At 32.0% G+C, this 19,402-nt stretch overlaps 1 protein-coding gene and 1 long non-coding RNA gene across 4 annotated transcripts in view; one reads left to right on the top strand and one right to left on the bottom strand.

Moving 5' to 3' along the window:
• Positions 1-11,463, top strand: part of LOC126740632 (uncharacterized) — a 35,257-nt gene extending 23,794 nt beyond the window's left edge. For all 3 annotated transcript variants that reach the window (XM_050446735.1, XM_050446737.1, XM_050446734.1), the window contains exons 2-8: positions 7,660-7,779; positions 7,832-8,027; positions 8,217-8,343; positions 8,421-8,567; positions 10,478-10,704; positions 10,762-10,998; positions 11,087-11,463. In XM_050446735.1, coding sequence (XP_050302692.1) covers positions 7,663-7,779; positions 7,832-8,027; positions 8,217-8,343; positions 8,421-8,567; positions 10,478-10,704; positions 10,762-10,998; positions 11,087-11,328 — 1,293 coding nt within the window. In that variant the 5' untranslated portion in view covers positions 7,660-7,662 and the 3' untranslated portion in view covers positions 11,329-11,463. The remainder of the gene's footprint in view (positions 1-7,659; positions 7,780-7,831; positions 8,028-8,216; positions 8,344-8,420; positions 8,568-10,477; positions 10,705-10,761; positions 10,999-11,086) is intronic.
• LOC126740633 (uncharacterized) lies at positions 2,211-3,257 on the bottom strand. Its single transcript, XR_007661963.1, has 3 exons — positions 2,666-3,257; positions 2,374-2,609; positions 2,211-2,319 (listed from the first exon to the last, which is right to left on the bottom strand). It is a non-coding gene; the product is annotated as an uncharacterized LOC126740633 (long non-coding RNA).
• Positions 11,464-19,402: the final 7,939 nt, after the last annotated feature.

Raw genomic sequence — 19,402 nt, 5'->3', positions numbered from 1 at the left:
TTGAAAGATCAAGTTTGACAGAACAGGTTTTAAATACTGGCCACTTTGTAGGTATAGGCAACTTAATATTACTTAAGCCAGTTAGCAACAGTCAGAACATTTAGCAATATTCAAAAATAAAAAAACCATTTTAAATAGGGATACAGGTTCAGTCTTTTATAGTCAGTTGTATAGTTTAGTTAGTGTTTAAACTTTGTTCAGTCATGCTTCATTGGGTTCTTTGCTCTTTTAGTTAGATCTTTTGTCGTCTATAAGGCCACTTGTAAGTAGTTTAGTTTGAATATCATTTTGAAGGAACAAAAAAGAAATTGATTAAAATTCAAACCTTATTGCTATTATACAATTTACCAATAAAGATCTTTCGTAGAATGCGTATTTCCTTCCTGTCAAATACTTTTTAAGTTTATCTTTTACCTGTTTAATGTTGCATGGTGGATGATTGAATATCCTTAAATCTTCATAAAAAAGTGAGAATAGGCAAATGTAAATTATTTTATTGCCGTGTCACAAATAATTTCCTTATTAATGGAGTTGGAGTTATTTTTAATAAAAAATTAGCTAGCATAATAAAATGCTTATAAAACAGTATTAAATTTTGCTTCTATAATATTATTTTAAAGTTCTTTTTGATTTAATCTTAGTTTTTTGATAAATTCATTCGCTTCTTCTTCGTTTTTTGTTTCAGTTCAGTCTTGATTGTTATAAAATTTGAGAGATCCTTAGAATATGAAATTATCTAAAAGTAGCAGACAAATTATCTTGAGTGTGTTGCACTTTTTGAAATATGCTTACATTTTGCATAATATGCTTTTAAGTTTTGATATATTTATTTTATTATTGTATTTATAAAATATTTAACAATTTTTATAAAAAAAAAGAGAATTATTCATATAGGTATTCTTAAAACTTGCCAATTTCTCTTTTCGTTAAAGTTCAAGCGAGTTATAGGACAACGACCAGCATTTGCTTTTTTAAAAAACAATTTTATTGAGAACAGGCACTAACTTTCAACTAACTTGATTGATAGATAATGACTACCTACATCGATTACTATAATAATTATTGCTCTTGTCTATTACATTATATTTATAGGTTCTAAAAATGATGACAATATAAAATAAGCTATTCTAAATAAAGTATGCAGGGTCGGCATAAGGTGGCGGGTTGGTACCCGTAACTAGCGATATTTTGTTGGCACTGAAACTGCATTCTCGCACATATACTTAAAAACAAAATTATCGATTAAAATTTAGTCCTCAATAAATTATTGCTAGTTAACGCCATTAAATTGTCCCTAGCTATTTTTTATTGAACCTGGTAAAAGTCCTTCTAGATTAGTCCAGGTCTTCAGAGAAACCGCCGGACAAGAGGCAAAGGGTTTTCTTTCTTAAACTTATTATCTTTTTTATTATCCTGCTCACGGGAATATCAAATTAATAGTACAGGTACATTTTGAGAGGAATTATTAACTTTCTGTTTAAATTTATGATCTCTTATGTTGTTTTTAGTTGTTGTTTTATTTTAATTTGCAAATTGATTATAGTTACTTATTTAGGTTCAAATGTCCAAGGTTCAAAGAAATATTGAATTAAATTATTAACGTTTTTTATTCCAATTTTTTTCACATATTTAAGCGAATATTTTACCAGCAAATTTTTAAAAAGGTTGGAATTGAAATAATTAAAATAGCCGCATTGTTCGCTTATAGAGATGCATCGCCGCTAGAGTAATGCATTTTGATACCTGTCAAATCTACTGATGTAGCAAGTAAACTATATCTACTTTACTTGTCACATCTATGTGGCCACCTGCTATTTACATTTTTTGTCAGGTTCAAGCAGCCTCTTTAATAGGTGACCAAGATAAATTATGTTTATGGGTGACTATACCCATCCAGCTATTTCAATCCGCACCTTTTTAAAAAACCTCTCTTCTTCTAGCTAATAGTCTAGCAAAGTGGTAAATTTCATTTTTGCAACAATACTGTAATATCGCTTATTAAACGACACCAAAATATTAACTGAGATATTAGGTTTACCGTATTTACTGATTTTCTCTTTGAAACTCTTTTGAAGTCGTTGCCTGAAAAAAAAACAATGCACAAAAAACAATGTGTTGCGGATTATAATTAATGAACATCGTGGGATAGTAGTAGTATAGGAATCAAGATGTAAGTATACATCCTGATATATATTTAAAAAAATTTTCCTGGACGAAGTTCATCAAATCGAGAGTAGAATCACTAAATTTTGACTTGGCTCAAATTGTAGCTTAGCCTGTATATCCTTCCTTATCTGCCTGTACATGCCCTCATCTTTGCTGAAATAATATTGGCTAACTGGATGTTAAAGACTCTTTAAAAATAAAATCCACCTTTTACAACCGTAGGATTTAATTAATTCATTTACTCGCTTTTACCCATACTCTGAAACATATTCAAAAGAGGTATTCCTCAGGTTTACAGTCGGCTTTCAGTTTTTGAATTTTATCGATGCGCTGCTGTCGTTCGTCCGGTGCTCGTAAGGCCGAGTCGACGAGATCGCTTTGACAAACCTGATTGTTATTGCTGCTGAAATTTTGCTGAAAAACGTCCTCGTCGTTTGTGCCGCCTTAAAAAAACAATCATCTGTCTCTAACGATTTGTTTCCTCAATTATAGGTCATACCCTTTACACTTGCAGTCTCCTTATCCTTAACCTTTTGGCACTTTAGGGTTCCAGAAATGGCGCATTTCTTTTCACTCCGTTGCAAACCCAAGTGTCCAATACGTATTTGGCAATTTCGCGTGGTCCCTGGGCGGCTTTTGAGTAAGCCGAGGCCTCCCTCCAAATTTCAATGTCGGTGTTCTCTGGTTTCGAAGTTTCCGATTTGAGGTCGTTGAGACCAAATACGTCGCAACGCATTATATCACAGTAATCTGCCAGACATACGGCATTTTCGGCCTGGAATATTAGGCAATAGTTTAGTCACTTTTCAATTTAAATTTCAATTAAACATCATTAGTTATCAAGGTTAAATTAAGACACTTACCAGGTTAATTTTCTCTTCATGCCGATTATCGAAATGCATGTCTAGCAATTTTTCTTCGAAAAATTATTTGCCGCATATACCGCAGGTCCATTGTGAAGATCTGTGTTGTTTTTTCATCGCTTGTTGCGGATAAAAAATGTCCCTTTGCGGGTGAAAGGGGCATTTTAACGGCAGTTTCACTTGAAAATTATTAACACTTTACCTAAACCCACTCGAACAAGTGTTTCGTCATCGTACAAGAAAATAATTCATCATTTAAGCGTGTGTGTATATCTTTGTACACTTCATTTTTGAGATAAATAAAGTAGTCACCGTCTATCAATTACAACATTTGTAATCTATAGACGGTGGTAAAGTCAGTCTATTTGGCATATCTGGAATATTTTGAATTTCAAAAACTTATATAAATATGTTTCATTGTCAGGGGTTATTATCAGTTCTTTCTCTCATCATGATATGGTAAAATTTGTTCCCGCAATTTGGACCATCTTCTAGTATCTTTTGATATAATAGAAGTTTCTTTATTTATTTATTGTATAAGTACACTTCACAGAAATAAGATTCCAAATGGTACATTCCTAATTTACAAAGTAGGTACAAAAGGGCAAATCAGTAGTTGTCAAAATAAATTTTAATTAAAGCTTTAGATCTCCGTCCTTAAAAGTTTAAATGTCAATTGATTGAACCAATCAAATTGGAACAACTATAGAGCTATTTTAAGAAAAAAAATAAAATATTCTTTCAGCAAAACAATTATTTATAATTGTCTTAAATAAAATGACAAATTATGAATCAGTTAGTAGTTCCTGCACTTCCCAGAGACAAATAAAATTAGGGTAATTACTTACCGGACATTCCTCCGTCTTGTCTATATTTTAAATAGAATAGAAAATGCCAATACCAAAAAAATTGATCATGGCGTACGTGTGACCAATGACAAAGGATAGACAGATCACTTTAGTCGGAGAGAGAGAGAAAAATAACCTGATTCCAATAAATTTCTTAAAATTCAAAACGAAGACCAGCTAGCGCCATCTAGATATGTTATTTTTTACAAGGTCGTTAATCCATTTTACACCACTAGATGTCGCGATCAGTACTATTTTCATTATTACGTTATAAAAGCAAATCAAACGGTCAACAAACATCAAATTTTAATTCAATAAAATTAATTAAACTATCACCAAATAAATCTATTCTATGAAAGTTAGAGTTATAATTTTTCTTAAGTCTATCAAGAAAGCTTTGCTCACCATAATTGTTTTTTTGATAATTCGCATTAAAGAGGTGCTGTGAACGTATTGATCTAGAACATACATTCAGAGTGTAAAACGTATAAATTGTTAACAGTCAGTTTAACTTTATAGGAAGTGCTTAAACAGCACTTTGGGTATTACATGGTTTGAACGTAGATGCTTCTTTGTAGATGGTTTTGATGAATTCACGTAGATCGAATTTGTCTTCTAACCTGAACAAGGCATTAGACTTTATCTCAACTTTTATGACTCGCAGGTACAACTTTAACATCTTGATCTTATTAAGACCTGTCTAAGAGATAAAACTCAAAGAGTGGAGGTATATAATGTTGAATCTGCTTATTGCAGTATAACGACTGACGTTCCTGAAGTAGGATAGGCTTCTATTATTTTAACTTATATTAACGGTCTGCTAGATAATGACGTTACATCTCAATACACTATATTTGCAGACGATACTTGCAGTCACGGGAAGCAAGGGAGATTACTGAATTATGGTTAGCTCAATCATCTTAAATATATTTTTTCTTATGATATTAAAATGACAAGTATCTACTGACAAAAAGCATTTTATGAGGTAGGCTTTGTACCGTCTGTACAGTTCTTGAGCATTCTGGATACATACACAGATCAGCTCTCTAAAAAACGTAGACCCCTCGTTCACTGATCAACTGATTTCTGAAGAAACTGTTTAAATCTAGTAGTAGCCTAACAGTTCGATACTCAGTTCTCGCGAAAGTAATTTAAAAACTATGAGTATACCAAGCGAATAATTATTACAAAATTCCTGTTTAGATTTTAACAATAGTCAGTTATTAAGAGTTATACGAAAAAGAGGGAATATATTAGTTCTGAAGAAAGGATAATATTATCTTTTTTTATTGTTTAAAAATTTTCTTCTTTAACACATCTAAATGGGAAAAATATTTCAATTACTACTGGCTGTATATCAATTTGGCTATATTTACACAGACCTATCAACGGCCTTTGATATTGTATAAAAGAGAATATTATAGTAAATAAAAAGTAATAATACAGATTATTATAGTAAACAGTAATATTTTTTTAAAACAGCTGTCGGCAATTGGCGATGTTGATGGTTTCTTCTATGGATGGATCATAATTGTACAACTGTACCCAGTTTCTTTCTAGTTTTACTCAGTTACATATTAGGAATCCCTTTTTATTACAAAATGCCCAAAGACAAAAAACAACTATCTGCCATATCTTTTAAGGGTACGATCAAAAGTGTTTTTTTTAGAAAGGCATTTCAACCAGTAGATGAATTCTGAATATAAGTAAATAATAAGTAGTCGTTTTCTTAGTTTGGTTAGTGGTAGCGTTATTCTCGTTAGTAGTAGTAAAGTAAATTTTAAATCTTATTCAAATCTTATTGAGCTCTTTTCTATTAGATATGAATTCTTCTTCTTAGTCATATCTTCATTCCTGAAGAGTTGTGACGTCATGTCTATGAACACTGATAGGTCGATTGTCTCCACTGTTGTCGATCTTCTGCTACTCTTATATTTTGTCTGCAAGGCTTGCCCTATAATTTCTTTAATTTGGTCTATCCACCGTGATGGAGATCTTCCTGTTGATCTTTTACCTTCTACTTTGCCCTGCACGATAAGTTTTTCTAGATTGTCTTGGTCTCTCCTGGTGATGTGTCCGAAGTAACCCAGAATGCGGCGTCGGCAGCTGAAGGACAATCGATCGGTTTCCATATCTTGGATAAGTTTGACATTGCTGTCCTCGCTAATGTTATCCGCCTTCTTATTTCTGTTTCACACCCTCCCTTGCTGTTTATTAGGGACCCTAAGTAGATGAATTCCTCTACTACTTCAATTCTATTTTGCAGATTTCTTAACTGTATGGTGTTGCTCCTGTCAATGACCATTAACTTGGTCTTGTCTAGATTTATTTCGAGGCCTAGAGCTCGGCTTTCAATAGCGACCTGATCAATAAGTGTAACCATCTCATCTTCATCTCTTTTTATTAGGGTAGTGTCGTCCGCGTATCTGAGATTACATATCTTTCTACCATTGATTGAAACACCTCCTTCAAAATTTTCCAGGGCTCGTCTCCTTATGAATTCACCGTAGGCATTGAAGAGTCGGTGATAGGATACATCTTTGACGGAAGCCTAGATATGAATAAACAATTTCAATTTAACTTATGAAAGCAACTTCATTTTAATACATCATTATCTTAAATTCGTGAAAAAAATGCATTTAAAATTATTTAATAGCCACCTTTTTAAATTTTCAAGAGAAAGATTGTTTAAAATTGTGTAATTTAAATATCCATTTTACTAACAAGCTCTTTTCTAGAAAACTCTAAAAATGTTTAGAAAGAAAATTTACATTTTTCATTTATTAAATAAATATTATCGGTAAAAAAACTAATTTTTATTTTTGATATTAGTTTCTTTAAATTTGGTATTTTTCTCAAAGAAATGTATAAAATACTTTTATAATCTTTGCCCTTTTACTACTGGAAAACTGTATTTCATTAACGAATGTATTTCATTTTCATTTCATTAACAACGTCCTTCCATCTTGAATAAATCGTTATATTTAGTTGGGAAGTATTTATTAAAAACAGATAACAAACACTTCTACAGAAAACCAATTTTATTCTTCATTGTTGGAAAAACAAAAGGTTGCTTGCATGTTTTAGATTCTTAGTTAGTACAATACCATTAGTCAATAAAGTATTTTCAGTGATGCGCTATGTGCAAATTCCGGAAATTGGCACCTAGATAAATCACTCACAATGACGAGCCCCGTGCTTCCGCTAATGAGAGCACTGGAGCGCGATAAAATACTACCTACCGCTGAAAAGGTCATACCTCTTTGGGTTTTTATCACCTGATTGTTAGTGTCATATAATAGATTAGTTAAAGGTCATTGCGTTTTAGACATATGAGTATATCAGATTAAAATTTTTATTTCCTTACTCCCGCAATCGAAAAAATCATCCTTTTTTTCACGAAGACACTGACATACAATTATTACAGTAATTACCGCGGTGTCACGTGGTGGTGTGAATGCTTGCGTTCATGTTTACACTGTAATAACTAACATGAACTAACTAACATTATGAATACTCATTTCTTATATAAAAAGAAATCCTACCCTACTTCAAACCTCAATTCAATTAAAGTATGCATTTTTAATCCTTTAATTTTGATAAAAGGGTAGTAAGTTCGTGCAATTTAATATTTAAAAACCCTGACGAAAAGCAATTCTTTTGTGTATTCAAGGCCAGGCAGGTTTATGTAAGATAAAGTTATTGCTAAGAAAGCATGTAAATCAGAAGTGGGATATATGAATCATAAATTTTTTTTGTCATAATAAATCTTTTTTTTGCAGAAAATGTGGTGGAATATTTTAGTATCATTATTATTACTACCAAATTTTGCCCTGCTGCAAAAAGATTGTTCAACAGATGAACATGATAGATGTGTCAGAATAGCTGACCCTTTAGTAAAGGTAATCGTTTATATGCTTACAGGAATAAAAATTTAAAAAAAAACATTTTCAGGAAGCTCATTTAGTATTTCCAGACAACCTGAATGATATTGATTTGGTATGTAGGACGTGGAACAAACTGGTAGATTGTCTGAAAACATATACTGAACACTGTTTTACTGATCAAGAAAGGAGACAATTTAATAGAGCTGTTGAGAGCCCAATCGAGAGTGTTCATCAAATGTGTATGCAGCCTGGATATCAGAAAGGTTTATAATAAAAGCCAGAAATAAATTGACGTTTTAATTGCTTTTTATTTTTTTGCTACCTTATTGATTAGATTTTTAATCTTTCAACTTTAAGATTTCTCAGTTTAGTCTTTTTACTTCAATCTCTTTTGTTTTATTAAAATATTTTAACTTAATTAATTGATGAATATTATTTAACTTTATTCACAGAATATCTACAATATGCGCCTTGTATTAAAAATACAATGATCAAAAGAATCCATTGCGGAACACATTACAACTTACTAGTTGACCAGGTAGAGCAAGGCGATATCATATCAAAATCTACACTTTGTTGGTAAGTTAAAGCAAATCTAGAAAATAAACTCTCAAAATAAATTCAATAGTTTTACTTAATTAACTAAACATTTTTAGTTCACATGAGAGATTTAGGCAATGTGTTCTTAAAGAAACTAAACGACTATGCGATAGAGGCATTAGTGATGGTCAAGCTACTAGATTTGCCAGTCAGTTCATCGATAAAGCATTTAAGTTTTTGCAAGATCAATGCATCAATTACATGTAAGTAAAATTACGTTTATTCCAGGCAGCGCATATAGTGAAGCATTCATAGTAGTAAATCAGCATTAAATATCCATAAATAATATTTCTACGAAGGTGACTAAGGACATTAGGTTAAAATTAAGAAAAAAAAAATTATACAGGCTAATATATACAGGGTGTTCATTGAAAACTTCCCACCACGGATTTTCTGAAACCCATCTGGAAACTCGTCGTCTGAAATATATTTCCAGCAAGACGGCGCTCCTCGTCACTATGTTCTTACCGTTCGGCAATGGCTAGATGACGAGTTTCCAGATAAATGGATAGGGCGAAGGGGGCCTATAGAATGGCCTGCTAGATCTCCTGATATAAAGCCGTTAGACTTTTTTCTATGGGGTCATTTGAAATCTATTGTATTTACTAGTTTGGATGAACCTGAAAGTTTGGATGAACTTCGTCAACGCATCATCGACAGCTGCCATGATATCCCACATGTTTTTGAAAATGTCCGTCAGGAATTTGAACTTCGCCTATATCATTGTTTGGCCAAAAACGGGCAACATTTTGAACACTTATTGAAATAAAAACTGATATTTTCATGTTTTTGTTTTCTATCTGAACAAATTAAGATAAACAAAGATTTTTCTAATTTTCTCGAAACCGAATCGACCGATTCGTTCGATTTAAAAAATCGAACGTCAAAATAAAAGACTTCGAAAGACCTTTTAAACAAGCTATTACTCGATACCCCTTGCCATTTAAAATTTGTAAGGGGATGACCCTGGGGAGCAGAGGGTGAAAGGGGCTGAAGTAATTTTAGGTTAGAAAGTTGTCCCCCTTGACAAACCTTTTGACGTATTTCGGCGTTTTTTTTTTTAAACCGTGGTTTTAGATAAATCCGTTGTGGGAAGTTTTCAAATGAACACCCTGTATGTATGTAGTCCTTGTATATAAATTCAAGTCACGGGTTGTCTATATAGTATTTTTAGTGCCTGTAGAGATCTCCAAATGTTAAAAACATCCACATTTGATTAATATTTTAATATCCCTTGATTTTATGTGATGTAAATTGCTTTTATTCTTTGATTGAGTAAACATTGTCGATCTTTTAATTCTAATCTAGAAACATCTTCTTTCACTTTTACTGTTCTTTGATTTTTTAAAATTGCCTTTACTAAATCTCATAGAATCATCAGAATATATGTTTTCTCTTCCTGTCAGTTTTACTATCGCAATGGTGGTACTTACTAGTATTCTTGGATACTGATTACATTTATTTCTATTCCAATGTTATGATTCTCTTTAGTGCTGTTTATGATCTTGAAAAGGTCAGCAGCACCAAAGTTAGACCAGAGACTTCAAAACACCTTGAAGACATCACTATAGAAGTTTACGGCTAAATTAACGAGTTTAACGATCTTAGAATAGCGTAAACACGTGTTATCTAATATGACGTCTTAAAAATACGTCCCTTATAGACAATAAAAAAGCGATTCTATATAATAGGGTAATTATGGCTTTCAAATAATATCGTTTAGTTCTCACAAGTCATCTGCTACTAGGATTAAAAAAGTTTTGAATAAAGTCAAATATAAAATATTGAATAAGATCCGGTCACAACGAATTTAGAGAGCACATAAAATATTTTTATCTTATTTGCCTCATATCACGCCCATCAAACTACATAACTCCTCATTACGTCAAACCTACACATCTCTATGGATTATCTAATAACTAAATCTTCCGTATATTGTAATTTTTGTTGATATTGTAATTCATTTTGGATAATTCCACCACAAGTGTAATTTATATTATCCAGTGAGGTAAATTTATATTTCTATTCTATTAATTTATTGATTGCATCATACTTGTGACAGGTCAATCGCAGACGTTTGGCAACAACTATAACCTATCTTTTTTATTTCAAGTCCCAATTCTGGAGATTGTGTTGCCTCAGATACACAAACCTCATATTCGGATCGGTCAGAACCTTCTTCCGCGAGCCCCTCCTCTAGTGAGGTTTATCCATGGAGTACTATAAAACATGAAGCTAAGGAATTATCAGCTTCGAGAATACCTAAGTTATCTACAAGTAGCTCGTGGCTACCTTCTAGTACTACTACTAGAGCAGATCCAGAAAACAATGCTATATCAGGTACGTAGTCATGATCAGATAAAAAATTATGGTAAAAAAATGTGTACTTCTCCTTAGGATCTATCTTTCCAACTCAGCACCTTGGTACGCGTTCACGTCCCGCCTCCTATGGAAGAGCTAGCAGCTGGTTTCCAGATGCATTATTAAGCACTACTTTATCTTCCAATACATTACCCAATTTTCCCAGTTTATCTTCTACTCCAGGAAGCATTAGAGAACATACATTTTCTACTGCTATGTCGTACGATATTAATGCCGGATATAACAATAAGGTTGAGGAAAAAAGTGTGTCAGGTGGGTAAAAAAAAATATTCTCTAGCTGCTCAAACGTAAAAAAAGTACGTAGAGACCATAGGTATAAAAGTTAAGAAACTTATTTTAGCCTCGCCACCCTTTAGACCAACAGATCATTCTTCAACAGATGCGACGTCATATATCTATTCAACTCTTCCAGAACCAGACACTTGGTATCCTGCGGCAGGAAACCAGCTGAACAACGATGTTGATGAACCCAATCAGTTGGGCCTAAGAAAGCCTAAAAATAATAGTTGCAGGAGTAGAGTTGATATTCTTAGAGTGATGACTTTTTCAGTTGTGATTGGTTGGTTGCTAAGGACGATATAAGGATAGAAAGAGTCTGGGACAGTTCTAATAAGCTCAAAGAGATCTTTGGTTACCTTCTTTAATGCCTTTTGCAGTGTTAAGTATAGATATTTATGATAATAATTTATTAGCGAATATAGAGCTTTAAGTAAACAAGTTTTAATTTTTTTTTATAAAAAAATGGCTAAAAAGCAACAAAAGCAGAGGTCTAATATGTTGATGAAATAAATAAACCGATAGTCCTTACCTATCATACATGGGGAACAAAACATTCTTAGTTTTGTCGTTTCAACACAAATTAACTATGAGAGATATACAGTGTGGTGACTTTAACTGGAATAAATTCAGTTAAAACTAATCAAAATTTATCTCGCAAAATTCCTGAGACCCGTCGATTTTTGTTTATTTTTTTTCACATTTCAAGATAGTTTTTGTATTTTTTCACCTACAGGGGGGGTCCAAATTAACCCCAACTTTTTTTTTCAATTGCTCTATTTACTTTTGTGATTATCTAAAGGAAAAATACAAAAAAAAAAATAAAAACCATTAAATTATTAAAAGTTGAGTTTAATGTATAAGATGCTCAAAATGAGCACCATTTACTTGTTGGCAAAGCCCAAGACGATAATAAAATTCGTTTCTGACATTTTCTAACACTGGAGATATTTGTCGGATTTCTTGCCTAATACGTTCTTTGAGTTCGTCTAGGTTTCCTGGTTTGCTCATATAAATTTGACTTTTCAAATGTCCCCACAGAAAAAAATCAAGTGGGGTAAGATCGGGAGAAGGTGCCGGCCACTCGATTGCACCCCTTCTACCAATCTATCTGTTTAGAAAATTGTCATCTAAATATTGGCGTACATTACGGGCATAATGTGGGGAAGCACCATCTTGTTGCATCCAGTTTCTTTCATCATACAAATCTGGATCGAACTGACTCGGATATAAGGCACGTAAGACTGGAACTAGTTCATGTTCAAGAAATTCTAGATATCTTTCCCCAGTTAAAGTATCATTGAAGAATATGGGCTCTATAAATTGCCTGCCAATTATGCCAGCCCAAACATTAGTTTTCTGGGGATATTGTGTATTAGTTTCCCTTACCCAGTATGGGTTCTCGTCAGACCAGTAGCGACAGTTCTGATTATTAACATGGCCATTTAGGGTGAATGTAGCCTCATCAGAAAAAAGGATCCACTCCGAAGATATGCGATTTTCGTCAATGGCGTTCATCATTAATTCACAGAACTAAACTCTGCAATCTGGATCGTCTTCCAATAACTCTTGAACGGGTTGCATTTTATAAGATCGTTTGTTTGCACTTTTTAAAATTTTTAGCACAGGTTTATGATGAATAGAGTTTTCGCGAGCTACTCTTCTGGCTGCAGTTACCGGATTTTCTTCCATCGCTAACAATACATTTAATTGGGTGTTTTTATCGATTTTAGAAGACCTTTGTCTTGAAACATCCCTCACGTGCCCAACTTCTCGAAATCTGCTTTCGATTTTACTAACCGTACCTTGGTTAATAGGTGGCAAATCTGGATATTTCTGCCTGAATCTGCCTGATTCGGATAAATATTAAATAAGGCATTTTTAAACAGGCCAAAAATTTACCACCACAAAATATTTCGAGACTTTTAATAATTTAATGGTTTTTATTTTTTTTTCGTATTTTTCCTTTAGATAATCACAAAAGTAAATAGGGCAATTTAATCAGGAAAAAGGGCTCTTTTTATTGAGAGTTTAAAAAAAGTAGCTTTCCATTTGAGAAAAAAAAAGTTTGGGTTAATTTGGACCCCCCTGTAGGTGAAAAAATACAAAAAATATCCTGAAATGTGAAAAAAAATAAACAAAAATCGACGGGTCTCAGGAATTTTGCGAGATAAAATTTGATTAGTTTTAACTGAATTTATTCCAGTTAAAGTCACCACACTGTATACCGAATATTCATATAAAATAACGTTTTGTAAATCTTCTGAAATATGAAGTAAAAGTAAAAGTAGTAAGTAGTAGTAAAAGTAGAAGTAAAAAATTCAGAAAAGGATATACATCAGAAATATAAAAATCCATTGTTGCCTATTCTATGTATTCTCGTATCACATGCCTATGAATTTGTGACTATTTAATATCAAATTTTCGGAATTGCTGATGAACTTTTTATCAGAAAAATAAGAATTACAAGACATTTTTGAGAATTTCTATTATTTTGCTTTATTAATAATTTTTTCGTCTGGTCCGTAAAATTAACCAAACACCCAAACTAAACCGTCCTAATAAATCTTAACCTAGGTTTTCACCCTAATCTTAATCCTCCAAAATCTTTCTAATTTGTTTTAAGGGAACTTAAATACATTTAAATAGTTTCTAGATTATCTCTTTTCATGTTTGCTCATTCTCAACATTCAAACATTGTCTAACTTTGGTTGTATGTTCTATGATAACGATCTATAACATCAGAGAAACTTATAAAGGGATTACGTAATGTAACTAGCTATGTTTGTTAATAGAGCTCCACTGTCTCTAATTGATAACAATAAAATTTTGTAACGTTCTGTTAAATATTATTAAAAATATATTGCAAATCCTATATTTACTAACTATAGAGTAATAATATACTTATTATAAATTTAAATTTATTACCATAAAATGAATATTCGACAAATCAGAATACTTTTTTAAAAAAAATTATTTTTATGGAAGCTCTAGTCGCTTGTATAATTTTTTTTTCAAAATTACACTGGTCAACAAACAGACAAAGTTACATTGGTCAGATATCTTTCAAGCCTATTTATATTTTCGAAAAGTTGTTTATTCTTAACTTTGGAAAATTCCAGTCCCATCAGAAACTTCCTCATTGTGGGTGATGTTGGGTTTGCACTACTTTGGGCTCATGAATATTACTATAAATATATCAATATTTATTTTAAAAAAAACACTACCTTATAGGTACAAACCGAAGTAAAAAAATTTCAACAAAATTACAATAAATTCCAACAAGATTCAATTAATGATGACAGATTAACAATGACAAACAATTTCTTTTAATAATAGGTAAATACATACTAATACAATCCATTTACATTTGTTTTTCTAAAACTAGGATTGCGGAATACTAGTTTCAATAGATCGACATTCCCTGATATACGATAGTGTTGTATAAAAGACACGTTACTGTTCCTAAATTTATCAGAGCGGGTAAGTACCAGTAGTTCTAAATATAAGTTATAGTAATAGAGCATTTTTTTGTTTTTCCTTGACTAAGACACAACATAAGATAAACAGCGACCTGCCTATGTCATTAACAAATATATTAAACAGTAGAGGATCCAAGATAGAAGGGCTGGGGTCTGAAGGTCCCTCGTGGCTGTGTATTTTTTCATTGAAGCCCAGTTATGATTTTATCCCCTCTGTGATAACTTTGTATCCAGATTTGGAAGAACCCGACATGCACCAACGTGATCTTTTTTTCAGCAAGTTGGAACCCGCCACACTATGCTTTACCCGTTCGCAATTATCTAGATGAAGTTTTTCCAAATCGTTGGATAGGTAGACGAGGGTTTATTGAATGGCCACCCAGATCGCCAGATTTAACTCCCCTCGATTATTTTTTATGGGGATACTTAAAAAGTAAAGTGTATATCACTAAAACAGCAAGTTAAGAAGGTTCAAAAGAACAAATACGCCAGGAAATTACAAATTACTCCAGATGTCATTAACAACGTTCAAAATGAAGTTTTAAATCGCCTTGGTTATTGTCAGGTTGTTAACGGTGCACAATTCGAACATTTAATTTAAATAGGTATTTCTTTAATTTTACATTTTATCATTATTTTTCGTTCAAAATTGCTCATGTAACCACTATTCATTTATACCATATCCTTTGTAAAAAAATGCGTTCTTTCTGATTCTGCAATAATACAACAATGGTGGTTTCCATTTAAAAAATATATTAATGACGTCATATCTTATTTTTGAATCACCCTATATATTTAATTTCCACGTAGAAAAACCCTAAACTCAATACTAAAATCGACGGGTTCGGGCATTTTTTTCAGAAACGGTCAATTTCATTTTTATTGAATTTATCCGCTACTTTACGGATGCACTGTACAATCTCTTGTTTACTTTTGACAAAATTCCTTTAAAATATACCCGACTGCTACTCTTTCAACACAAAGTTATAGAGAATAAGAAAATTCGCTTGGAAAAAATTATCTCCACAATATTTTTAGCATTATTACCCATTTTAAATCCTAAATTTAACACTAACGCATGATGAAGAGCATCCTCCAATGTAATGAATTCAGTAACACTGACGGAGGAATTTTTACCACAAACGGATAATTCGCGAAATATTTACTTTTGAATTTTAACCTCCAAAATATCAATTTTCAGTGAAAGATCCTCTGTAGTTAAATTTAAGCCAGAAGATTCAAACTTGCGAATAACAGATATTAATACGCCTCGTCTGAAAATTTTCTGCCATTAGATAAATTTAGATGAAAAAACCGTTAAGGCTCTACATCGAAATTACTAGTGGCAGTATTCTAATAAACTTCTAATGTTTTACTATGAAGTTTGCAAGTGTTTTAATAATAAACAAATATATCTGCGCTCTCCTGCTGAAACTCAACCTAATATTGACTGAATCTGTCTATTGAAATGTTACGGCTACTGGTACTGGCAGATTTGTTTACGCGGGGCATGTGTACTGTGGAATCAAAATTGGGGACCCTTGAGTCGCTGCATAATTGCCCAGGAATGAGAATGGAAACGAGAAACAAAATTCTTCATCAATGAATGGTAATGAATCGTCAATAATAAGGATTTTTGTGTATCTAGGATTTTTTTTTTGTTTTTGTTTTCTTTTTTGCCAAAGCTTTCCGGTATATCTCTTAAATATTTTGTAAATGCATTACGTAAATGATGATGCTGATGATTATACTTTATAACTTTTTATTTAGCTGTTATTATGTTATATACTGCAAATAAATAGAAGATATGTAAAATTCGAGAATTAGAAGAAAACTTACCTACTATAATAGAGTGCTCTATAATATCACTAAAAAATGTATAGGTTTTTAAGCTTGTAACTTTTTTTAAATATTTTCTAGGTGATGAGTTGGGCTGGGTTCTTGAAAAAGTGGCCTAACTCTTTCAAGAAATGAGTGAAAAGGATGCCTTTATAAACTTATTTCAGCACCTAAAACACAGGACCATGAAATATATTTTAAAATATAGGAGAATGTAACCTGCACAGTTTGACAATATTATATCTAAGTTAAAACAGGAGAGAAGAATTTTTTCAGAGATCAGCGTAGAAATACGTTTAGCAATTCTATGGAAATGAAATAAGCAGATGGAATTTTCCAAATACCTTGGGAGCTAGTGATAGGAAGGATATTAATATCCAATATTATTATTTATTATACCATTATTTATAGGATAATAAACTCCCAATATTTTACTCACAAACATCATTTTAGTATGCTTTTATTGGCACGTTGTGCTGGGGATTATACATTTTCATGAGTCTATCTATGGCTCTCTGAACTGTTCGGGGGGTTATAAAAAACATAAAACCTTAGTGTTCGTGGTAGGGATACTAGAAACAGTCATACCTTCGCTCTTCTCAGTGTTTTCGCCTGCACTAAAGTCATCCTCCTCCGTAGCAACCTGTACAAAAAAAAGTTTGAACCATTATTTTAAGTTGAAGAAATGTAATTTTTTTTCTTTTTTGGTCATTTGGTACTTTTAATAAATCGTATACTTTTTGCTAAATCTAATAATATCTCGAAGACAGCATGGCAAGTGATTAAGAATAATACCAACAATTCGAAATATTCCAAACAACCGGAATATTTTATTAACGAAAACGGTTCTAATTTTAACGATATGCAGGAAGCCACTGAACTTTTTAACCATTTTTTTTGAGTCTGAAAACAAAATCGTAAATAATAGGAATTTTTTGCCTTAACAAATAAGTCGCCAAAAACATTAAATAATAAAATAATTTTAAATTCATTATTTTTATGTTCGTATGATGATGATGAAAGTGAAATACGTAAAATTATCTTATCTGTCACTAACAAACACTCGGCTAGTGATGATGGAATTCCCTGCTCTCTTATTAAACACGTCCTTGAATTTTTGGTGACACCGATTACATATCTTGTTAATCTGTCATTTCAGGAGGGGTCATTTCCATCGGCTCTGAAGAACTCTCTTGTTGTTCCTATCCATAAAGGAGGTGATAAGCATTTGATATCCAATTATTGAGGAATTTCACTCTTATCGGTATTTTCGAAAGTTCTTTTCTACTCAAAGAAAATTTTTTTAGTAAATAGCAGTTTGGTTTCAGGATGGATCGCTCTACACAAGATGCAATTTTGTCCCTATGCTCATATGTTTTGTCTAATTTGGAATTAAACAATAATATAATAAATATTAACCTAATGTTGGATAGATTTAATGACTGTGGTATGCGTGGTCTTGCCCATAAATGGATTAAATCCAACCTGACCGGTAGATATCAAAAAACAATATTAAAAAATGGAAATGTTTCAGTTGCGTCTGAGTCCCTACCACTTGTTAGTGGTGTCCCACAGGGTAGCATTTTGGGGCCACTATTATTTGTTATATTTTTTGATGGCATCTTGGACGAATTTCCTGGCAACCATATAGCTGCGTTTGCAGATGATGTTGTTATATTAACGTCGAGTGGTGACTTAGAAGAACTATCTACAGGTTCAACCGGGGTAGTTGAACGAATGATAAGTATCAGTAGTAGGAACAGCCTAGTGCTTAATGAGTCAAAAACTGAAATGATATTTTTTTGTCTTACCGATTTGCATAAAAGCTTGCTTGTTAAAATGCCTAACAGAACTATAGAACAAAATAAGGTTGTCAAGTACTTAGGAATATTAATTAATGAACATCTTAGTTTTAAAGAAATTATCAATTTATGCCTGTGATCTGGCAGTTACGTAATAAAATCGATATTGGCCTGATACTTCTTTATTAATATGGTTATGTCCAGTCATGTTTGTCATATGGCATAATGTGTTGGGGTAACTGTTCTAGAAATGGTAAAGTTCTTACGGCCCAAAAAAAAATTAGAAGTATTTTTTTAAGCCTTATACATTTTCTTGTAGAACACTCTTTCCAGACTTGAAAATTATGCCATTTCCTTGCCTATTTATTTTCAACTCGGTTATGCATATAAAGCGTAACCTGTCTGACTATTCTTTGTCTAGAGGTACCCACTAGGAACTCAGGGTTAACTTAAATTTGGATTTACCCAAACATAAAATAACCAAAGTGGCAAACAGCCCAGTTGTTTTACCATTTAAATTATACAATAATCTTTCCATTGAAATAAAAAAAATTGAGGTTAATAATTTCAAAGCTTCATTGAAAAGAATTTTAATTAAAAATTCCTTTTATGCGGTAAAAGCTATGAATATTTAAATTGCAACTCCCATAATTTGTATTTGTTTGTTTGTTAAAAGCTGTAGTTTTCTTATATTCTTAGCCTTTGGTTAATTGTAGATTTTTTATTGTTTTTTCTTAAAGCATGGTTTAGGTCTTATACTTAGTTTTATTTTTTGACATTATCCGATACTTATTTGTATGAGTCTATGGAAATAAATATTTGAGTATTCAGTATTGAGTATTGAGTATACATTAATTAAAATTCCTGTTAACTTTTAGCAATAATTTGCTGAAATTAAATATGTTATTTTTTTACTTGCGTGATATAGTTAAGTATGATTCATTTAGTATTTATATATTTATCTTACCTTTAATTAAGTTGCTCTGACTTCCATTTAGCGTTTAATTTTAATTAGCACGGTTAGATAGAGTAGCCCTAACCAGATCTCGCTATGACTTTAATAAATGCTGATATTGTATTTATTTTATTCACAAATAAAAAGTATTAGTATTATAACTATTAATTATTTTTATCTAATGCGTAATCGTTCTCGACACAACCTGTATACATCGTACGTTCACGGAGGGCTAAACAGAAATATGTTGTTCGTTTGACTGTGGCGGAACCACTGCCATCATTATACTCTGAAATATATTT

This window comes from Anthonomus grandis, chromosome 9, assembly GCF_022605725.1.
Source record: "Anthonomus grandis grandis chromosome 9, icAntGran1.3, whole genome shotgun sequence".
In the NCBI taxonomy this organism is placed as follows: domain Eukaryota; kingdom Metazoa; phylum Arthropoda; class Insecta; order Coleoptera; family Curculionidae; genus Anthonomus; species Anthonomus grandis.
Note: the sequence above shows the minus strand (reverse complement) of the source record. Positions and strands in the feature narration are given on the sequence as shown.